The following is a 20,112-nucleotide window of genomic DNA, read 5'->3' as shown; positions in this document are numbered from 1 at the left end:
AGTTTCAAACACTGGAACTAAACGGACTCTGCCAGTGATTTCACCGGAGTTTAATTGTACTTGAAAATCTTTGGCGTTTCTTCCACTGGTGGCCGACAGAGAAACGCCATGCGTCGACGTCGCTTCCGTCGACGTTTTCTCCGGGCACAATCGGCGGGATTAACAATAAACGACGTTCGTGACTGGGAAGCGTTTCACAGTGGCCGGCACTTAGCGACCGACGGATAAACAATCGCAGATAGCCGCCAAACAATCCGCGTCAGGGTGAAACACGGATTCGACACGTTTTCCGCGATAAAGCGTCATTATCGCGCGACGGCGGGAAGGGGGTAGGAGGAGAGAGAAAAAAAAAAGAAATTCCACGCGGAATCGCGAGCGCCGCTTTCAACGATGGTAACGATCAGTGGTGGTATAGTACTCGCGATCGCTGATCAACCCGATGCCCTCGAAACGCGCGAGCGCAGAGAGCAGCTCCGAAAGGAACGGTGTCGAACGTGTCGCGGTCGATCAGCAAACCGTAACGCGGGGAATTGAATGTTTGCGAGGCACGGAAAGAGAGGACGAGAGAGAGAGAGAGAGAGAGAGAGAGAGAGAGAGAGATGGGGGGAGAGGGAGAGACAGGGAACGTGTCAGAGAAACTAAAAACGCGTTATCGTAGCAGCGACGCGACAAACCACGCCGCATCGCGCCCACAAACACGATATATCCGCGGCGTTATCAAGGTCCCTCGCGATCGTTGTGACAATGCGAAACGATAAAGCGGTGGCGGCGGATGCATGCTCCGATTCGAGACCGTTTGATGTCTGCATTACATCGATCTTCCGCGTTGCCACTCTCCGAGCACGGCGGACAAACGCGCTGCGCTATTAAGAGGGTCCTCTAGAGCGTCATTTCGCAGGACTCGTTTCGGAATTTTTCTAAAGATATCGGACGACCCCCTTGTATCGAGATTTTTCTGACATATATTTTATCATTTTGACTATACAGTACAATTTTTCCCAGCCGAAATACGTAAAATTGTAGCAGCTATAATTTTTTGAAGGAGGACTATTCCTTTGACGGGGGATTCTGGTCTAGGGCGCCATATTGCAGGCGTTGTTTGGGAATTTTTTGAAAGAAATCGGACGACCCCCTTGTATCGAGATTTTTCAGACATATGTACTATCATTTGGACTGTACAGTACAATTTTTCCAAGCCGAAATACGTAAAATTGTAGCAGCTATCATTTTTTGAACTAGGGCACAACTAATCCTTTAACAGGGGCTTCTGGTTTAGGGCATCACATTGCAGGCGATATTTGGAAATTTTTTTAAACAAATCGGACGACCCCCTTGTATCGAGATTTTTCAGACATATGTACTATCATTTGGACTGTACAGTACAATTTTCCCAAGTCGAAATACGTAAAATTGTAGGAGTTATAGTTGCGCTATTAAGGAGGTCTTCTGGCCTTAAGCGTCATTTTCTAGATCGCATTTGGAAATTTTTCTCAAGAGATCAGACGACCGTCTTGTATGGAGCTTTTGCATACGTATGTTCTATTATTTGGACTATACAATAGAATTTTTTCAAGTCGAAATACGTAAAATTGTAGGAGTTATAGTTGCGCTATTAAGGAGGTCTTCTGGCCTTAAGCGTCATTTTCTAGATCGCATTTGGAAATTTTTCTCAAGAGATCAGACGACCGTCTTGTATGGAGCTTTTGCATACGTATGTTCTATTATTTGGACTATACAATAGAATTTTTTCAAGTCGAAATACGTAAAATTGTAGGAGTTATAGTTGCGCTATTAAGGAGGTCTTCTGGCCTTAAGCGTCATTTTCTAGATCGCATTTGGAAATTTTTCTCAAGAGATCAGACGACCGTCTTGTATGGAGCTTTTGCATACGTATGTTCTATTATTTGGACTATACAATAGAACTTTTTCAAGTCAAAATACTGAAAATTGTAGGAGATATAGTTTTTTAAAGAGGAGCATGACTAATCCCTTGATGGAGTCTTCTTAGACTTTGTCTGCTTGAATTTTTTGTTATCGTTTACATATCAGAATGTTAAAAGGAGGACGTTAAAGTTTTTCCGCTTTGGTTCAATCGGGGAAAAGTAATCGCGTCGGAAGCGCGTTCGAGCGATTTCTCTTCCTCCTCGAGAACAGCAGCAAACGGCGAGCTGTAGTGGTAAACGGTAGTGCATCGTTGTGCATCGTTGTGCAGCGTTGTGCAGCGTTTCGCAGCCGTGTCCTGCCGCACGTCCAAAGGCGTGACAATGCCGATTGTGACCGGTTGTGCTGCTCGGCTATCAACCGGGAAACGGCGAAAAAAAAAAAGGAAGCGTAAAAGACAACAAGCAGTTTCCCGAAAGACAATCGCCACTGTCTGTGCCCCCGGACACTTTACATTTTGCTTGTTGTTGTTCCGACCGGCGACAATGCGCGCCGGTAGAATCGTAAAATCGAAAGTTGTGCGTTTTGTGCTCGGCCAGTGTCTATGACGAACCCGCTCTCCTCTCTCCTAGACTTTCGAAAGCTACGATGATAATATCAGTCGTGGAATCGCTCCGCCAACATTCGTTCAAAACGCGATTAAACAGTTCTTGCAAGGATTATTAATGGTATGAACTTGGCACTGAACGTTCGTAGCGAGTTGAAACGAGACGAGACCTTTTCATAGTGTTTCGAATTTTCATTTCATTCAAGGCGTTGATATAAACAGTACAATGGAACGTAATTATCGTCCCATGAAGTTTTTAACCAGAAGACTTTCTTAATTATAAATACTTAGGGAGACGTAACGCAAGACAGACTAAAATTTGGTGTCAGCATAATTGCTGCGCAGCTTGTACCTTTATAAACACCATAACGCAATGAAATGGGAGAATTTTTTATTAAATAAAGACGAATCTTTATGCATTAATGCGAAATTTCCCTGCAGGATACTTGCAGGCGTTTCAACTTTATTTTTGTCGTAAGAAAGCCTCTTGTTAAAATTGGAATTGGAATTTGCATAAAGATCCTGAAACTCTTTCTATGTTACGGTGGTCGTGCATTTTTACGTGGGAGGTTATAGCTTTGTTTAATTTTATGTGCTATCATTAAATATGGTATGAGACTTTGCTGTTTTATGCATTAGATTTAAACCTGCATAAAATGTTTAAAGCTATAATATTTGATATCTTTGGAATAAATCTTTATTTTGAAACTAGAAATTGACGCAATAAGGGACAAATAGTCGTTCAGAACTGTTCTGTGATATTTTTAGTAGGGCATCAAAAATTGTTAATGGCCCAAAGAATAGCTACTCGGAACTGTGATATTTTTAGTAGAACTTTAAAAATTGGTAAGGGTCCAACAAACGGGCCATTCAAACTTCTTCGGTGACATTTTGGGAGGAATATCGAAAATTATTACAGGGCCACAGGCTGCCCATTCAGAACTAGACTGCGGATCCTTATGCAAAAATTGTGTGTAACAATTGCAAGGTACAGGAACCAATTAAAAATTGTGTCAATCACAAGGTAATGGAACCAATTAAAAATTGTATCAACTACAAGGTACTGTAGAATGTACTGTAAACTTCTCTGTATCAATGGCAGTGTACTGGAACCAAATAAAAATGGTCATTCATCAAAAAGTCCGGACAACCTACAGACATCTGTGAAGGATGAAAGGGTTGTCCCTAAAGGGAAAAAAAAACATACTAAATAACAAAATATCGCTACCGGCTGGAGTAGAGCTCAAAATCGGAACGCGCCGACAAAAGTGAATTTGTCCAGAGCTGTGGAAAAGCGTGCAATCAAGTGGCAATTTGTCGAGGGACGTAATGAATGTCAAAGGGCTTCGTCACCGAAATTTCAGCGCCCTCGCGTCGCGGGCTAGTTGGCAAAACGATCGATCGTCTCGGCGGCCGCAAGAAAGGCAACGGCAGAGAGCACGGGGGGCACACACCGTGTGTGTGCGGTAAATGTTAAAGTTACCATTCGAAGCGCGCCGTTTTGAAAGTCAAACGAGCACGCTCGGGAGTTCGTTGAACCTTTCTCTCTCTCTCTCTCCCTCTCTCTCTCTCTCCCCTCTCTCCATGTCCGTCTCTTTTGCTGTTCCGCGCGGTAACACCCGTTTTCACGACCGCGTTGCCGAGGGATTTGGTAACGAATATCTCTTACCTAATGGTTCTTATGTCACTGATTACGCTGCGGACCCTTGCTCGCGGTTGTGTTCAGCTTCGCGTTCGTAACCATACCGAACCGCTCGCGCCGCCGTCATAGCTGCCGGGCTTTCCGCCAATTCCACGGCTGGACTATCCCCCATGTAACTCTCCTCTGGTGGGAACCGGGTGCTCGAGTTACCAGCCTCGGGAACTACCCGCCCCCGTACCCGCGCCTTAACCTGTTTACCCGACTCATTTTTCCGCTGCGAAAACGAACTCGCGTCGCGACGTCGGCTTCTGTCGGCAAGCTGCTCGAAGATGACTAACGACGATCTGGGTCACTGCGAAACTCATGAAAGCATCGGGGATGTGTCTACGGCGGACAAAAGCGATCGTCGAGGAACGAGTCGCGGAAACCGATAATCGAACGAATCGACTAACAGCGAAACCGCACCAGACCACTCGACGCGACCCGTTGCGAATTTTTCGCTTTGCAGCCTCTGCCCACGGTCGCTTCATTTGTGTTAGCCCGTTTCCGTTGAAATTACTGTTTCCCCGTGTTTCGTTCCTCGTGGTTTTCCACCGATGTGCACCTGTTTCCTTCGACGAAAGCCCCTCGCAAATTTGGGGGTTGTTGGTCTCTTGTGTCCCTCGCTGAGTACAGGTTGAAGACTTCGGAAGATTGAGTTTTGATGAGGACATTCTCGTTTGCAATATTACCTTTTAACCTTGTCATTTCTTAACCCTGGATGATCTTTCGTAAACATGGCGATTGGGGCAACTGAATCTCGTGATGTGCTGCATCTCGAACGTTTCGATTAGTAAATCCAGTGCAAAGTCAAATTGTTTCATTTCCTGTTTCTTTGTAAGGTAAAATATTTGAGTTGCCTAGGGTTAAATAAAGGAAGTAACTATGCACACCACGTGTCCCCAGCAAGAAAAATCCTCGTAGTATAATTAACGGTATTGCCTGTAAAGTACGCTGTGGATCTGATCTAGCCGTGTTTCTCCTCGAAGAAAAATATTTGCAGCGTCGCTAGCGGTACTAATTGTGTGTACATTCTAAATTAGAGCGGACCTAAATACCTATCCAAATTTTTCCATCTGTCCCTGGTATCGGTGGCTGTCTAATCTTGGCGCTCAACAACGAATCGTTCGAGATCGACGGATCATGGCTCGAAATGCGCAAAGCGGTTCTCCAGGCAGCCCCTTAACCCAAAAGTTCGGTCATAAACTCGGCCAGGATCGATCGTCGTTGACCGACCGGTGGTCCAGTGAACTCGGCAGCGGGAAAAATCGAATGCCGCGAGCCATTAAGACCGGATAATGGCCGGGGGTTGATGGTGTGCGGGGGTTTTCGAAAAATCTGGCAACGATTGTCACGGTCGACTCGTGCCAGATTCCCTCTTCAGCCGCCGCCGCCGCCGCCGTGGATACTCGACAGAGAGAAAGAGAAGAGAGAGAGAGAGAGAGAGAGAGAGAGAGAGAGAGAGAGAGAGAGAGAGAGAGAGAGAGTAAGCGAGTGTGTAGAGAGGAGAGGAGGAATCAATAGGCCCGTATTGTAGCGCGGATTTGCAAGCCGCCGGCGGAAACCTTACGTATTCAACAGTGAGTCACACTTCCAGGAACGTATCCCCAACCCTCTCCTCTCGCTCTCTCCCTTCCTCCCTCTCCCTCGACTCACCTACGACAATGTACCGCGGCCATTGTTTCCCGCCCTTACCAAAATCAAACGCTCTCTACCCGGCGTGTGTTCCCTTTCTCTCTGTGCCGAGGCTTCAACCCCATTTTTTTTTCACCCCTCCCCTTTTCAAACGCAATCACCGTGATTTCCATTTAGGCGTTCGTTTCAGCGCTTCCCGTTCGAGGGCACTAATGACTTCTGCGGTAATGGCTCACGCTGTAACTCCATTGAAAACTGTGCCGTGAATCGAGTAGCCTGTCGATGATCGCCCTCCCCTTCTGTATCTCTCGCTCCCTCTCTTTGTTTGTCTCTATCTCTCTCTCTAGCGAAACGTGGTTCCCGGTGGCCGACCGCCGAGCGCGATCCCCGCGATCTATCCGCGAATCGGTGATTTATCAATCAACCTGTTGACTCCGACCTCCCGTTTGCCAAGATGAAACGCTCCCGGCCGCTAAGTGCCACGTGGTTGCGAACTATGACCGCCCGAAGCCGCGTACCTTCGCTATAGTTGATCTGGACTATGAAATTTCAAAAAGATCCTCCATTTCCATCAATCCTCCCTTTTTTAAACCTTCATAAAGATAAAGTTTCAGGAATTTGAAAACAGAGAACTCGATGCACTTTTGATGGTGCGGTGTCCGGATTGAAGTTTTCACCAAAATTGTTTTACAGAGTACGAATGGGATTTTAAAGTGCACAGTTCAATTTCCGGCCATCGTTTCGACTTTCCATTTTTCGGAGTGACAGATTGTTGTCGGTGCTCTTCCTAGAATTTATTTTCTGTTAACTACTTTGCTGAAGTTTCAGGAATTTGAAAACAGAGAACTCGATGCACTTTTGATGGTGCGGTGTCCGGATTGAAGTTTTCACCAAAATTGTTTTACAGAGTACGAATGGGATTTTAAAGTGCACAGTTCAATTTCCGGCCATCGTTTCGACTTTCAATTTTTCGGAGTGACAGATTGTTGTCGGTGCTCTTCCTAGAATTCATTTTCTATTAACTATTTTCCTGAAGTTTTATGCGCGTACAAATTCTCCGATTCGTTACAACCGAGTTTCCGAACGAACGTCTTTTATTTCGGCCCCTTGGTACTCCCGTTGCAAGTTTACAGGCAGCACCGAAGTAATTTCGATGCTGTCAGAGCATTTTCCGTCAGCCCATTCTTAACGGCAATTAAAAAAGTGTTAGCTCAGATCGAGCAGCTCACTGATGAATTACGTATCCTACGTAACCTGACTACTGCCCTGCTAAATCCCACAAACTCGAAGTAATTTCGTTGACGAGGCCGAAGCGGCAAGATTAAAGTTTACCACCACTACAACCCTTTTAGATCCAACAGATTCCCCTAGCGTGATCCTGTTTGCGTGAAAAATTCGTTTTTGAGGGTGTATGAAAAACCGTGTCGTTCGACCGTGTTCGCTGCCGCCTTTCACAATCCTTCCATTCCATTCTCCTTAATGCAATGAACAATTCGCTTTACCGTATCGTAGTACCCACCTTGATATAAACTATTAGGTCAGTGGAAAAGTTCATGCCTAATACATTACATTTATCTTATTTGTTTCACTCTGCTCCTTCGAAAGCATTCACAATTGAAAAATCACTCGATTGACCCTTTGCGAGCAAGGATTTTTTTATTAAAAATATTGCACGTATTTCCCTTGAGGAAATTAGATCCTACATCAAAGTCTTCGATTCTCTTGTTGCTACAATAATTAAATTATTTGCTAGCCGATGTGACGACTACTCGCCTTAAAAAGGTTAAAGGAGTTTAATTCATGCTCAAAGTCTGTTGATTTTGAGGGCACACAGGATCCACCATAGTGGGTCGAGTAATCCGTTCTACAGTCGTGACCACGATAAGATAATCCGTGTTATTAAACATTTCGCAGCCGTAATGAATATAGAGCGTAACCTAGCACCTATCGTCGGACGGGTCTACGGTTTCCTCGCAGATCGAGGTCTCGAACGAAGGCGACCGTTCCTCGAACACCAGCCCCTGCTAGCGTTTAAACGAGCGCTTAACGATTCCGGTTGGTTACAATCAAAGTGGGTCGTAGTTGATTGAAACTGGATCTCTCTCTCTCTCTCTCTCTCTCTCTCTCTCTCTCTCTCTTTCTTTCCCTCTGGCTGATTTTTAAATTTCCTCGTAACCGATACACAAGGCTGAGAACACGTAGAGAAGCGCTATCTCCTCGTGTGTCCCTCTCTCCGATGGACTGGGGCTGTCGCAGCTGTTGCGGCGATGCATCCGAATTACCCTTAAAACGTTCCATGCCACTCGCGTACGCTCCGCGCAGAGGTTTTCGGTCCGAACCATTTAAAATATTCGTAAAAAAGGCAATTTTTAAAAAGATTTCTTCTAAAGTCTTGTTCGACGTCCGAACAATATGTACAACACATTTGTCGTACTCTGATAGGAAACAATATGTACCCAACTAACCGTCTTCGATTTCCGTCGAAAAAATGGAACTTTTTGGAATGATTTGTTGGAAGGTCTTGCCTAATAAAATGACTCGAAGATTCAGTCTGCGATGCTGTTTTACAAAAAAAAAAAAAAGACATCTCTAAGTTTTCCGCACGAGCCGATGACTGTGCAGAAAATGGTACCTCCAGTGTTTTCTAAAGGAACTGTTCGTAGTCGTCCGTCTGAGCTGACAACAGTGCAAAAAATGGTAAAAAGTGGCCACTCAAATGTTTTCTAAAGATCGTCTCTAAGTTGTTCGTCAAGCTGACAAGAGCGCAAAGAATGGTCAAAAATGGCCCCTCGAGTATTTTGTAATTAACGTCTGTAAGTTGTCCATATGAGCTGATGACTGTACAGAGAATGGTAGAAAATGGTCCCTCCAGTGTTTTCTAAAGGAACTGTTCGTAGTCGTCCGTCTGAGCTGACAACAGTGCAAAAAATGGTAAAAATGGCCACTGAAATGCTTTGTAAAGAAAGTCTCTAAGTGGTTCGTCAAGCTGACAAGAGCGCAGAGAGTAGTAAAAAAAATGGTCCCCCAAATATTTTGTAATTAAAGTCTGTAAGTTGTCCATGGCAGCTGATGACTATAGAAAATGGTAAAAAATTATATTTAGTAAAGGAAGTCTCTAAGTTGTCCGACTGAGCTGACAAGAGTGCAGAGATTGTAAGTTGCCAAGCACCTCGAAACTGCATTAATGTATTATTATCAACAATCTAGCAGATGAGGCTCCCTGCAGGGGGATTACGTCTAGGTATTAGAGCCTAGTCTCCTCGTTCCTGTGCTGTTCAGTTTGTATCGTCTCGCAACTTACGATCCCCGTACAGTTCAGAGAATGGTCAAAAATGATGCTTGAGATTCTCCGTGTGCTTAACCTGCAGCGTGGACAGGCCTAAGCGGGACGATCGCGCGAAACAGTCCAATTTCCGAGTTTTCTATCAATTGTTCCGGGGACTGTTCGTGGGAGAGAGGGAGAGAGACACAGACGAGTGATTTTCCGAGTTCATCAGACCTTGAACGATACAAAGAACGATGGCCACGGGCTGGGAAAAGAGAGCCGTCCCGAAGGCTTGCGCGTGGAATAATCATCGAACGTAACCGTGGCCTTGGCTGAAGCTCGAGCCGCTTCCGGAAGAGGTTAATACCCGAAACGCATCGCTGACTCTCGGAGGGCTAGAGCGTGTATACACCGTGAACCGCCTCTCCGCGTTTTCTACGGTCTCTCGCGCGCGTAGGAACGAGAGCTGCCTGTTCGAACAATGCCTATTTATTTGCCAGATCGTTATCTCGCTTAAAGGTCCAAGACGATCTTTTATGGTCGGCGCGTAACGATCGCGAGCGGCCCGAACCCGGGAGAAGGAGAGGACGACGGGGACGAGCCCGAGGGAGAGACGAAAGACAGAAAGAGGGGACACGCCACGGGGCGGTCCCTTTCGTAATCGGTAACGCGTAATTGCCTAATTAGACGCGCGAGTATATCCCTCTTCCCGGGTAAATTAAACCGAAGACGAAGCGCGGGGTAATTCATTCGTAACGCCGCCCGTAATTTGTTCTGCAATCTTTCCGGCGACGATCGTTGGGCAAACGCGACGGTTACACTGTTACCCGAGATCGCCGCAAAGATTGCGGATCTTATTGATTCTTCTATCAAAATATACCTTGCACTACGAGGCACACTCCTTTTCCAGCTCTGGAGAAACTTAGGGGACGCTACTCGGTTCTGATAGCGCTATCTGGAGAAGGGGTCTGGTGAATCTCGGCTGTAATGTATACAGTCGCTAAAAATAGTAGTACCGGCACTGCCAGTTTTTAATTACACATTTTAGAACGTAATAGCGCAGTCCGTTTAATTAATCGTCGAGCAGTTTATTCTTTACGTCTACATGAAACCGTATAATTGAAAGCTGGTTTAATAGCTGTGCTAATACTTGTACTCGTTCAAGCTGTTTCTAATTATTGTCATTCGTACTGGAATAAACAAATGTGAAATAAAAATTGGTTATCAATATCAATTGCAACCGATGGAGGTTCTTACTTCCCGAATTCTCCTGACGATTTCAATGTTTCCGTTCTTCATTTATTCATTTTTACCGTAAAATCCTCGGTCTAGTTATCCGAGGGTGAAATATGCTGGTGGAAACCCCTAACTTCGTAAGAGCTCTCATCGTTTACCATCTACGCTGTTCAAGTGAATCGAACGGAAAATAGCAAGCGCATAGTACCTTTTATCGACCCCGAAGAGTCTGGTCTACGTCTGAAGCACTCCGTGCAAGCTCGAATATCTATTCCCTTCGTTAACCCTGATGCCAGAATCAACGTGACCTAAAACCAGTCATTTTCTCTCGATCGCAATTTTTCTCGGCGAAATACACGAATTAATCCCATGTTAACAGCTTGTATAACATCGCATGCAAGTCGACAACTAGCATCCTTTCCAGAAACGAGTAACCACCGTGATCCAATCTCACTCTAAAAATACAGACGTCCCAATTTCGTGATCCCGAATCCCTCTGTACTATACAAGTCGTAAACACCACCGGTCCGAGACTCGGTTTTCCTCCACCGTGATCATTCTAAGCTTCGATGACAGTCTTGCCGTAAGAGCGTTTATCCCCTCGGAATATCGAAAGCCTTAGTCCAAGATCCGCCGGGATCTGCAACGACAAGCGTGCAGGCAAAAGTTTATCGTGGAACGAGAAAATGCGACGATATCGTCGCTCGATATGTACACACAACATCATGCTGGAAAGAGGCGTGAGCGTGTCGCGTATATCACCGGAGAGGCAGGGTTCCTGAGAATCGATCGGCCAACAGCTGGCGTAGGATTAACTTCGTTTTCACCGGAGGAATTTCGTCCAGGTTTCTCGGTTGTTGTCTAGCGTGTACCACTGTCTCGGAACAGAGAGTCCCGGAGGTTTTTCTAACGCTCGAGGAGTCCGAGGCTCTAAGTGGCCAGGCGACGTCCAAGGTTGAACGTCCGGAGGTTCGAGCGGAAGTGGGACCGGAGGCGACAAGGACAACACACGCGACTCCACGGTCAAACCGTAGCCGCGTTTGTCGGTCAATTAGAGTCCAGAACGAGTACCGGTAACATAGAGGCGAACGGTTGTCGGTGAACGTCCGCGGGGGGTCGTCGACCCGAGCCAGAGCCGCGTGCCCGGCCTCGCTCGTCGGCTTCAACGCCGGCTTCTGCCGCAACTCGAGACTAGCAACCGCTCCAAAAATCCATTTTCTTTTTTATTGCATCAATCGATCCTGTTTGGACGCTTCAACACGAAATCCCTACAACGGTCATTCCTTCGTTATTCAGGATTCTTTGGAAGGGAAAGAACATCTCTCACGAGTATCGATGACGGAGAAATAGAATGTTATCTTAAGCTATGTCCACACCGAATCAACTGAGGAATACCGATGACTAATAAACTTGTTAATTATCCTGTAGGTTATGAAATACGTTAAAGGTCCGTAGTACGTGAAAAATAAAAAAAAACGGAATATATAGTTTATTCAGGTGCGAATACAGGAGGAGCTTCTCGCTCAAGCGCTTCAGTTCAACTGAATTTGTTCGAAGTCTGTCCTCGGACAATTGCCGTCTTTAAGGGTGGTCGTAAACGCAGTGGGAGAACCCAGTACAGTTTCGTACGTAGATGGATTCTAAATGTATACTTTAACAAAACTGACGATTAAAAGAAAAAAATGTTGCGATTTTGTTAAATATTTTGCAGACTTGTTCGTACCCACGCGTCCATCAAAAATACTTGCGACCACTCAACTCCAACAGTAATAACTTTGCAACAAAACGTCACGTTGAGGGGAGAAAATTCTCTCCACACGTTGAAACACGATCGAAACCATACTGAAAGTTTGGAGCAGTTTCATCGAGGCATTGATCCGCAAAAAAATCCCGAAAATTGCGTTTCTACCGGAGATTCGCTGTTCAACTGGTTGATCGTTCTCGCGCTTATTGTTCGGGCTTCTCGATCCTCTCACAGTTCCGCGACCTTGATCCGAAACTTTTAAGCCCCGGCACCCAAGACATGCCCCCTCCCTTTTTCCACATCCACGCCTCTCTGGCACTGCGGTAACAGGAGAACGTCTCGTAATCATGCCTCGAAGCATCGAGATTACGTTACCGCGAATTCGAACGATCAACGACTCGACTGCACCCGGGTCCTTAGGCGCCTTAATCTCTGTCCGAGCGATTGGAATTCTGCCCAGAGTTCCTCGGTAAACGCTCGGGAGAGCATTGTCGAATAAATTAAGACGACGGGGACGAGCTGACGTGGTTCGTAATGGCTTGCTCTCTCTCCCTCTCTCTCTCTTTCTCTTTCTCTTTCTTCCCTCAACACCCTGCAGGTTTCTCTAGCCGAAAATTTGCATGCGATATCGTGTGACTACCAGCTGTTCGCCAGGAGTCCTACAGTCCTGTAGATTCGCCTGATAACGGCGTCGCGCTGGAATCCAGAGATCGATTCCTCGACCCCGGGACACGCTGCTACACCGTTTCGGTTCTTCCATTCGATAACAGGAAAATTAGCAACCTAACATGCTCGAACTACGGCGAGAAGCTCGCTTCTCTCGCGAAGAACGTTCCACAATTTTTATCTGGGTTTTTTCGACGACCACGGATTTATTTATTGAATTTTTTCACGTTGCATAAGCGAATTATCCGTGAGTAATGTTCCGAAGCCCGTGCTAAGCATACATGAAAACGGCGACGTCAATTAAAGAGACAAATGAGCCGACAACAGGCCAAACCGATTAACCGCTATTCCAGATTTTTTGACATTCTACTGCCAAAGCGGTTGATTAATGCTCAACATTTTACATTTACAACAAATTTCCTTAACGCCACGATGGTCACCGGTGGCCGGCAGCACCATTCTACTGCTTGAGAATGATTACCATAAAATTAACCCTTTGCAGTCGAAGCTATTTTAACTCGAAAACGAAACATTTCTTCCGACCTAGAATATTTCCCTTCTATATATTCTTTTTCATGTTATACATACGAAAATGGTGCAATTTCCTCGTACAATACTGAAGTGTTTAGTAATTTATTAAATGCAAACAAATTTACTAAGATAAAAAATATTTTGAATTATGATACAGCAATTTTCAGCGGCGCCTTATAGTCGCCATTCTTAAGTTAATGGTATGGAAATACCAATTTATTACAGTCGAAATTAACTTTGGCCCCGCACACTGGATTGTTAAGAACAGGTTAATTTCAATTGCGGAGAACATTGCTCCATGTCCCTAAGAAGCCAGCAAGCAATAACGAAGTTGTTTCTTTGATGTTTCAGCAATTGTTCCGAAGCCAGCCGCAGGGTGCGACGCCTCAGCAGTTGCAGCTGCTGCAGCAACAGCAACAACAGCAGCATCAGCAACAGTACCTGGCCGCGTCTCAGGCGCAGCAGCAGCAGCAACAACAGCAGCAGAACTTCCCCACCGCGCCTTACACCGTGATCAGCGGCCAGGAGCCTTATGTGGGTGCGTTGATCGCCGGAGCTCCGCCGCCGGTGGTGCCACAGTATTATGGGGTCGCCCCATGGGTTTACCCTGCGGGGTTGTTGCCGCAAGCACCCCCGCAAGCGGCCGCACCTCCGCCGCCGAGAAGACCGCTGACGCCATCCTCGGCCGCGGCCGCGGCAGCCGCCGCCCAAGACACTGCAAATAATTTGGCGCAGACGGTAAGCGGCTAATTAGTCTGTTTCTCTATCCGTCTATCTCTCTCTTCTTCTCTCTCTCTCTCTCTCTCTCTCTCTCGAAACCATCCGGCCGCTCGCACGTGTTTAGAAATAAATCCTATTGTCGGCGCTCCTCGCTGCCTCTGGTCGCCGATACACTCCTCTGCCTCTGTTTTTCGCGAAGGTCCTCCGCCAGCGATTAAATATAAACCGCGAGCAATTTAACAGGCCGTTAATGTCACCAAGCTTCTGCGCGAGAACCCGCCGCCCGGAAAAATTGCCGATTCGATATTCGGGAACGCCAGGAACGCCGAAACTTCTTGGACAAGTCGCTTTATTTAAACGAGCAGCGACCACTCGTTTGCAACCGCGCTATATAACACCATTATTATGAAAATTCTCGATATTACACGCAAACTAATTACCGTTTTGCTGTAAGGTGGACGAGGTAAATCTTCCGATCGAAACCTCCTTACTTCATTTTTTAACCCCTTGTACTATCGTTTCTTTCATTTCTGGAGCGATTATATCTAAAGTATATCTATGTATATTTTGTCCAATAGCCAAGCATCGATGACAAAATGTAGCTAGGCAGTCTGATTATAAGGCAAAGAGTAAACAAGTTAGCAAAGGATTTCGAGCGCACTTTCTGTAATTCAGAAGAGCAATAACAGGAAGTCGCTTTCTTGACCTGCTTTCTGTGAACTTGTATAGAGGTATTGAAGAGTCGAATTGTTTTTGTTGCAGGTTCAGGGTCAGTACCAGGTAATACCGGCGTACTACGACCAGAATGGTTCCATCGTGATGGGAGGTGTCCGCGGGCTCAGCTCCGCAGCCACCCCCATGAGATTAGTGAGTCCTGCGCCTGTTTTGGTGAACAGAGCTCCATCGCAACCACCGCCGGGACCACCGGCACCACCACCGCCGAGTCTATACTCTCAGCCAACACCTACGTCCCACAGCAACGCCACGCCCGGAGAATGTTTGGGTAAGAACCTCAGAGTCCTCGATCCTTCAACCGGGATCCAAGTGTTGCTGTAGATACGTGTTGTTCTCTCCCCGACGTTTTTCCTCCGTTTACCGCAAGCTCGCGATTTTGCGGAGCCAGGGACCAGGCGCGAATTCGAGGACACAGACGAGTATCATCGTCAACCTGCTAACTGGTCCATGATCGATCTCTGATATCCGAGAGAATCGCCGATCTACCGATAAGCTCCGTTGTGTATACAAACGCGCGTGCATTGAATTTAACGTGAAACGCGAGTCTAGGATTCTTGGTGGATGACAACGAAGCTGTTGAGTTCGCAGCGATTAGCCCTTTGCGGTTCTGGCAATCTTTGCTGTTTCCAGCTAGCGTGTATTTGCTAACTATTTTTGGACATGGACAATTTTTTGACATTCGGTACTGCAGGTTTTGCATTTTTCCAATTTTTTAAAAACAGTATTTCCATCTGTCCGCGAAACGATCTCGAGATCACTGTACACTGAAACGAAGAAGTCGTCACTCGTAATCTATGTAACTATTACACCTCTGGCGCGTTACTGAAGAGGAATCTGAATAAATTATACACAGTCGTAACGCTGTAATAGCGGTGAAATCATCGACGTCGATCGATAATCGAGGAGAAACTGTTTTGTCGACGGTGAGACTAGCTGGAACATAACGAAGACAAGGACCGCAAAGGGTTAAGTTGGCCGTGGTAACGAGCATATACCTCTATTTCCGTAGATTCACGGAATGAATCCACGGTTTCGGCCGGCGGTGTGTATATTTAGCCGTAAAGACAGACGAAATCAATCCGTCGAGCGTTCCGACAAACGGGTGCAACGATGTTCTCGCGCTAATAGGACTTTACGAGGCAATAAAGTCCAGGAATAATTTGCCGAATCAACAGGAAACGTGTTGTTCGCGCGTTTTCGCCCGGTTAGCAGGCTCTGATGGAGATCACTGAGACTATTGTATCGGCGTCCTGGTCCTCGTATACATATTATGTACATACATGCATGGCGTACTGTGACGTCGAGATGTCGAGACGGTGCATCGTGGAGGGCGCACGATTAACCCTTCAGCGACGTCTGCATTCTACGGAGCCTAACGAGCGTTTGAAAATTTCATACACGCGGTTTATACGACGATGTACCTCCTATCTAGGTATCTACTGCTAGATCCCTCTGATACAGCTCCTATCTTGTTACCATCTGTCCAGGTACCTCTGATCTACCTCCTATTTTGGTACCTCCTGGTAGATACTTCTGATTACTTCCTATTTTAGTACCATCTGTCTAGGTACCTCTGATGTACCTCCTACCTAGGTCCTTCCTGCTAGTAATGTACCTTCTATCATGGTACCTCCTGCTACCTACCTCTGATATACATCCTGTGTATGCACCTCGTGCTAGCTATCTCCTGTTAAATTCTTCCATTGTACCTCCCATCTCGGTACCCCCTGCTAGATACCTCTGATGTCCCTCCTATCTTCGTACCATGTGTCTAGGTACCTCTGATGTCCCTCCTATCTTGGTACCATGTGTCTAGCTACCTCTGATGTCCCTCCTATCTTGGTACCATGTGTCTAGGTACCTCTGATGTCCCTCCTATCTTGGTACCATGTGTCTAGGTACCTCTGATGTCCCTCCTATCTTGGTACCTTGTGTCTAGGTACCTCTGATGTGCCTCCTATCATGCTACCTCCTACTACCTACCTCTGATATTCCTCCTGTGTAAGCACCTCGTGCTAGCTATCTCCTGTTAAATTCGTCCGATGTACCTCCTATCTCGGTACCTCCTGCTAGATATCTCTGTCCTTCCTATCTTGGTATCATCTATATCTCTCATGTACCTCCTATCTAGGCCTGCACTCCGACGTATTCCCTACCCAAGTACTATCTAACACCAATCTAGATACCTCCTGACGCATAGAAAACGTCAACGAAAAGTCTGAGAAAGCCAGATTAATCGGCACACTGTGTTAACACCTTTAACACCGTACAACATCCGGGAAATCGAGCGTCGTCCCTGAAGGGTGAACGTTGCCGTGTAACTTTGTTGTCTCTGTTTTGTCTGTACATACGTGTGTATACAACCGTAATTAACCTCGTGACTAAACAAACGAAAGAGACGAGAGAAGAGAAGGAGGGAGAGGCAGGAAAGAATCGAGGGAAAAGATAAGAGAGCGTTGTTCGAGTATCGATGTCGATATACCGGAAGCGTGTTGTGCGTGTTTTTGTATGTGTTGCGGAATAGACGGTGTGAGGTCGGTAGGGCACGGTACGGCACGGCAGATTAATTGATAACTAAGAGCGTGTGTGGGTTGCGGGGTTTCGGTGCAGGTCTGGCAGCGTGCAGTGCAGCAGCGGTGGTTGCACAAGCCCAAGCGGTCGCAGTACAACAGGCGCAGCAGCAGGGATCAGGACTGGCCGCTGGATTAGCGGCTCTGGGATACGGCGGCTCCCCTCTGGGAGCACTGGGCTCGCCGGCTCAGCTGCAGAGCACAGGTACTCACAGACTAGCCCACCCTAGTTTGCTACAAAACGCCGAATCCTCGCGAGAGCGAGCCGTTTTCCGGTTTTACAGACGTTCGACGGCCTCCTCGCACACCCCCCTATTCTCTCCGTGTACATAAACGGTGTTTGCATGCCTCTCTTGCGAGATCTCGTTTGTCTTTTGTCGGTCTATCGCCATCTTCGACTCGTACATCCTGTGACATCCTTCGTTCCGTTTAACCCTTTGCGGTCCACCAGGAACCTTGTATTTTTCTCTGAATGTCCCTGTAAAGCGTAAAAAGACACGTTCGCTGCCACCGTCGTTGCTTACCATCGCTGTTCATATATTTCATCAACAGGCTGACTGCCACGCGAATTTTGTGCAAGTTTCGCCCCGTTTCAATCATAGAACCGACCAGAATTATTAATGACAGTCGTTAGTTACTTGATAACAAAGCTCTCGGCTTACACTATAATTTGGTTAGTTTACCCGCTCCTAAATTGACATTTGGTGGTATCAGTATGGCGTTCAACGTGTTTAAATGCAACGCACCCACTTTACGAAATATTAAAACAATTTAATTATGTGATTGACGGTAATTTTAATTAACAATCTGTGGAAAATTCGTTTGACTATCCGTGAGTAAATTGCGAGACTGTGAACCACGTCCCGTATGTGTGACTATGGTAGCGATACTTGGGTCTGATAGTGTCATATAGAGTAATTGTTCCAGCAATTGTCCGTTGTGAGCGTTGTTGTTATTGTTAATATGGTACTGTCTAAATATTTTATAACGTGGGGACACGAAGCTTCGCATTGGAAGCGTGGAACAGGTTGATCATTGGACAAGGGGTGATTCTACCTTGCAAAAATAAGTAAAAAAAAGTTGAATAACATTTTCTCGGTTGACGCTTCATTTTCGAGAAAATCGAGTTTGAAAATTCGACGGCCGCGCGTGTTATCGAATAGCAATCGTCTGACGCGTCTGAACATGACCAGCCAATTCTACTTCTCGCGAATACTTGGGCGCGCCTATCCGGCAAATTTTCAAACTCGATGTCTCGCATCGTGTACAATTATAGGAAAAATGTTTGATAGCATCGCTCTCAAAATTTATAATATACTGTAAATAAATATAATTGGACGTAGGACCGCAAAGGATTGAAGTCTGCCTGTACGAGTCGTCTTCCCGGATTTCCTGTAGAAAAACGTGTGCAGTTTTCTTTCTAAACGTTAGCGGACCTTGTAAAGTACACACTCGGCGAACAACAATAATGTTATCTGCATTTACGATAAAAATGAGTAGGCGTAGTTCAAAGCAGCAAAAACATTAGAATGATTTAAAGGTTCTATATTTAAATATAATTAAGAAAGAAATTAAATGTTGATTTCACCCCAGTTTTGTTGCAACTCGGATGGAAAGATTTTATTTTGCATAAAGATCTGATAATCCAGGTTCGTTCTGCAATATTCGGAGCTCGACACAACTTTCAGGAAAGAATCGAAATTTTTAAAATAAAGTCAGTAGTCCAGTCAAATTTTGTTGATACGGGAGAAATAATGTTTCGCGCGACGGCCCGAGGGCTCGGTCTTTCCAGGGCTAAGAAACTGTGAGGGAATCGAGAACGCTGAAGATTCTAGGCCAAACTTCTTCCACAACAACAGCTTCTAGGTCCCTTTAAACCGGAACCGGGACCGCGGCGAACCCGGTCAGAGAGGGTCCATCGATTCTACTAGAGTCTTCAGAGTCTTCGTCTTTGTTCGCAGGTCTGGGTCTCGGCGCTTCTTCAACCGCGCGAAGAGACTCCTTCGATAGAAACACGTCCGCCTTCAGCCCCAGCTTGGAGTACAGCCGCGCGAAGTGGCCGCAGAGTTATGGCGCCTTAGGTAACTATCATTTTCCCCCTTTTTTTTTTAAGAACAGAAGAATAGACACGTTCCGCGTTGAGAGGGTTGGTCGACCCCTAAACCTACCATAGTCAAATAACCCCTTCGACGTATTTCTTCTTAATCCTGCATTATATTCGTGTGGAGGTCCAGGCAAATTTTCAAATTTTTTGCGAAACATTCTCGACTGTGCATAAGCCAAGCAATTAATTATTAAGCAGTAAGAGTAATCGGATTAAAAAGAATTACCTTCACTTTACTGGAAATGCACTCTTGCATTGCAAGTTATGAGTGCAGGAGGAAAAGGAGCGAAAAAGGTTAAGCGTGTGCGGTGACCTTGACACATTATCTACCAACGAGTGTTTCGTAATTTCAAACTTGATTACGGAAGGTCAGATTATTAGACACGATGTGTTTCCGCGCATCATTTATCAAAAAGTATAAATCGTCAAGAGATTATTGTAACATTAATGTCTAGACCGCGGATTTTATGCATTTATGGCAAAAATGGGTAAGCACAATTTAAAGCAGTGGACATATTAAAAATATTTAAGCACATCAGCGTATTGGTTTCAGTTTAATAAACCAATTAAAAGAAGAAAAAAATTTTTGTTTCGCTTCTGTGACTTGTAATCAATGCAAGCATTTTCTATTTTGCATAAAGATCCGCAGTCTAGTAATGTCATATAACGTGGACCATGCAGAAGCAAATTGACAATCCGTCGTCGTCCCCGAAGGGTGAACAGGCTTCCGGTAGATA

General features: G+C 45.8%; 1 protein-coding gene across 3 annotated transcripts in view; it reads left to right on the top strand.

Annotated features, from left to right (window-relative positions):
• Positions 1 to 20,112, top strand: part of Pum (pumilio) — a 168,221-nt gene that overhangs the window by 133,893 nt on the left and 14,216 nt on the right. For 2 of the 3 annotated variants that reach the window (XM_076805811.1, XM_076805814.1), the window contains 4 exons: positions 13,598 to 13,984; positions 14,729 to 14,969; positions 17,312 to 17,476; positions 19,233 to 19,352. In XM_076805811.1, coding sequence (XP_076661926.1) covers positions 13,598 to 13,984; positions 14,729 to 14,969; positions 17,312 to 17,476; positions 19,233 to 19,352 — 913 coding nt within the window. The remainder of the gene's footprint in view (positions 1 to 13,597; positions 13,985 to 14,728; positions 14,970 to 17,311; positions 17,477 to 19,232; positions 19,353 to 20,112) is intronic. The other variant, XM_076805812.1, reaches the window with a different exon arrangement.

This window comes from Halictus rubicundus, chromosome 2 (genome assembly GCF_050948215.1).
Source record: "Halictus rubicundus isolate RS-2024b chromosome 2, iyHalRubi1_principal, whole genome shotgun sequence".
Taxonomy (NCBI): Eukaryota; Metazoa; Arthropoda; class Insecta; order Hymenoptera; family Halictidae; genus Halictus; species Halictus rubicundus.
Note: the sequence above shows the minus strand (reverse complement) of the source record. Positions and strands in the feature narration are given on the sequence as shown.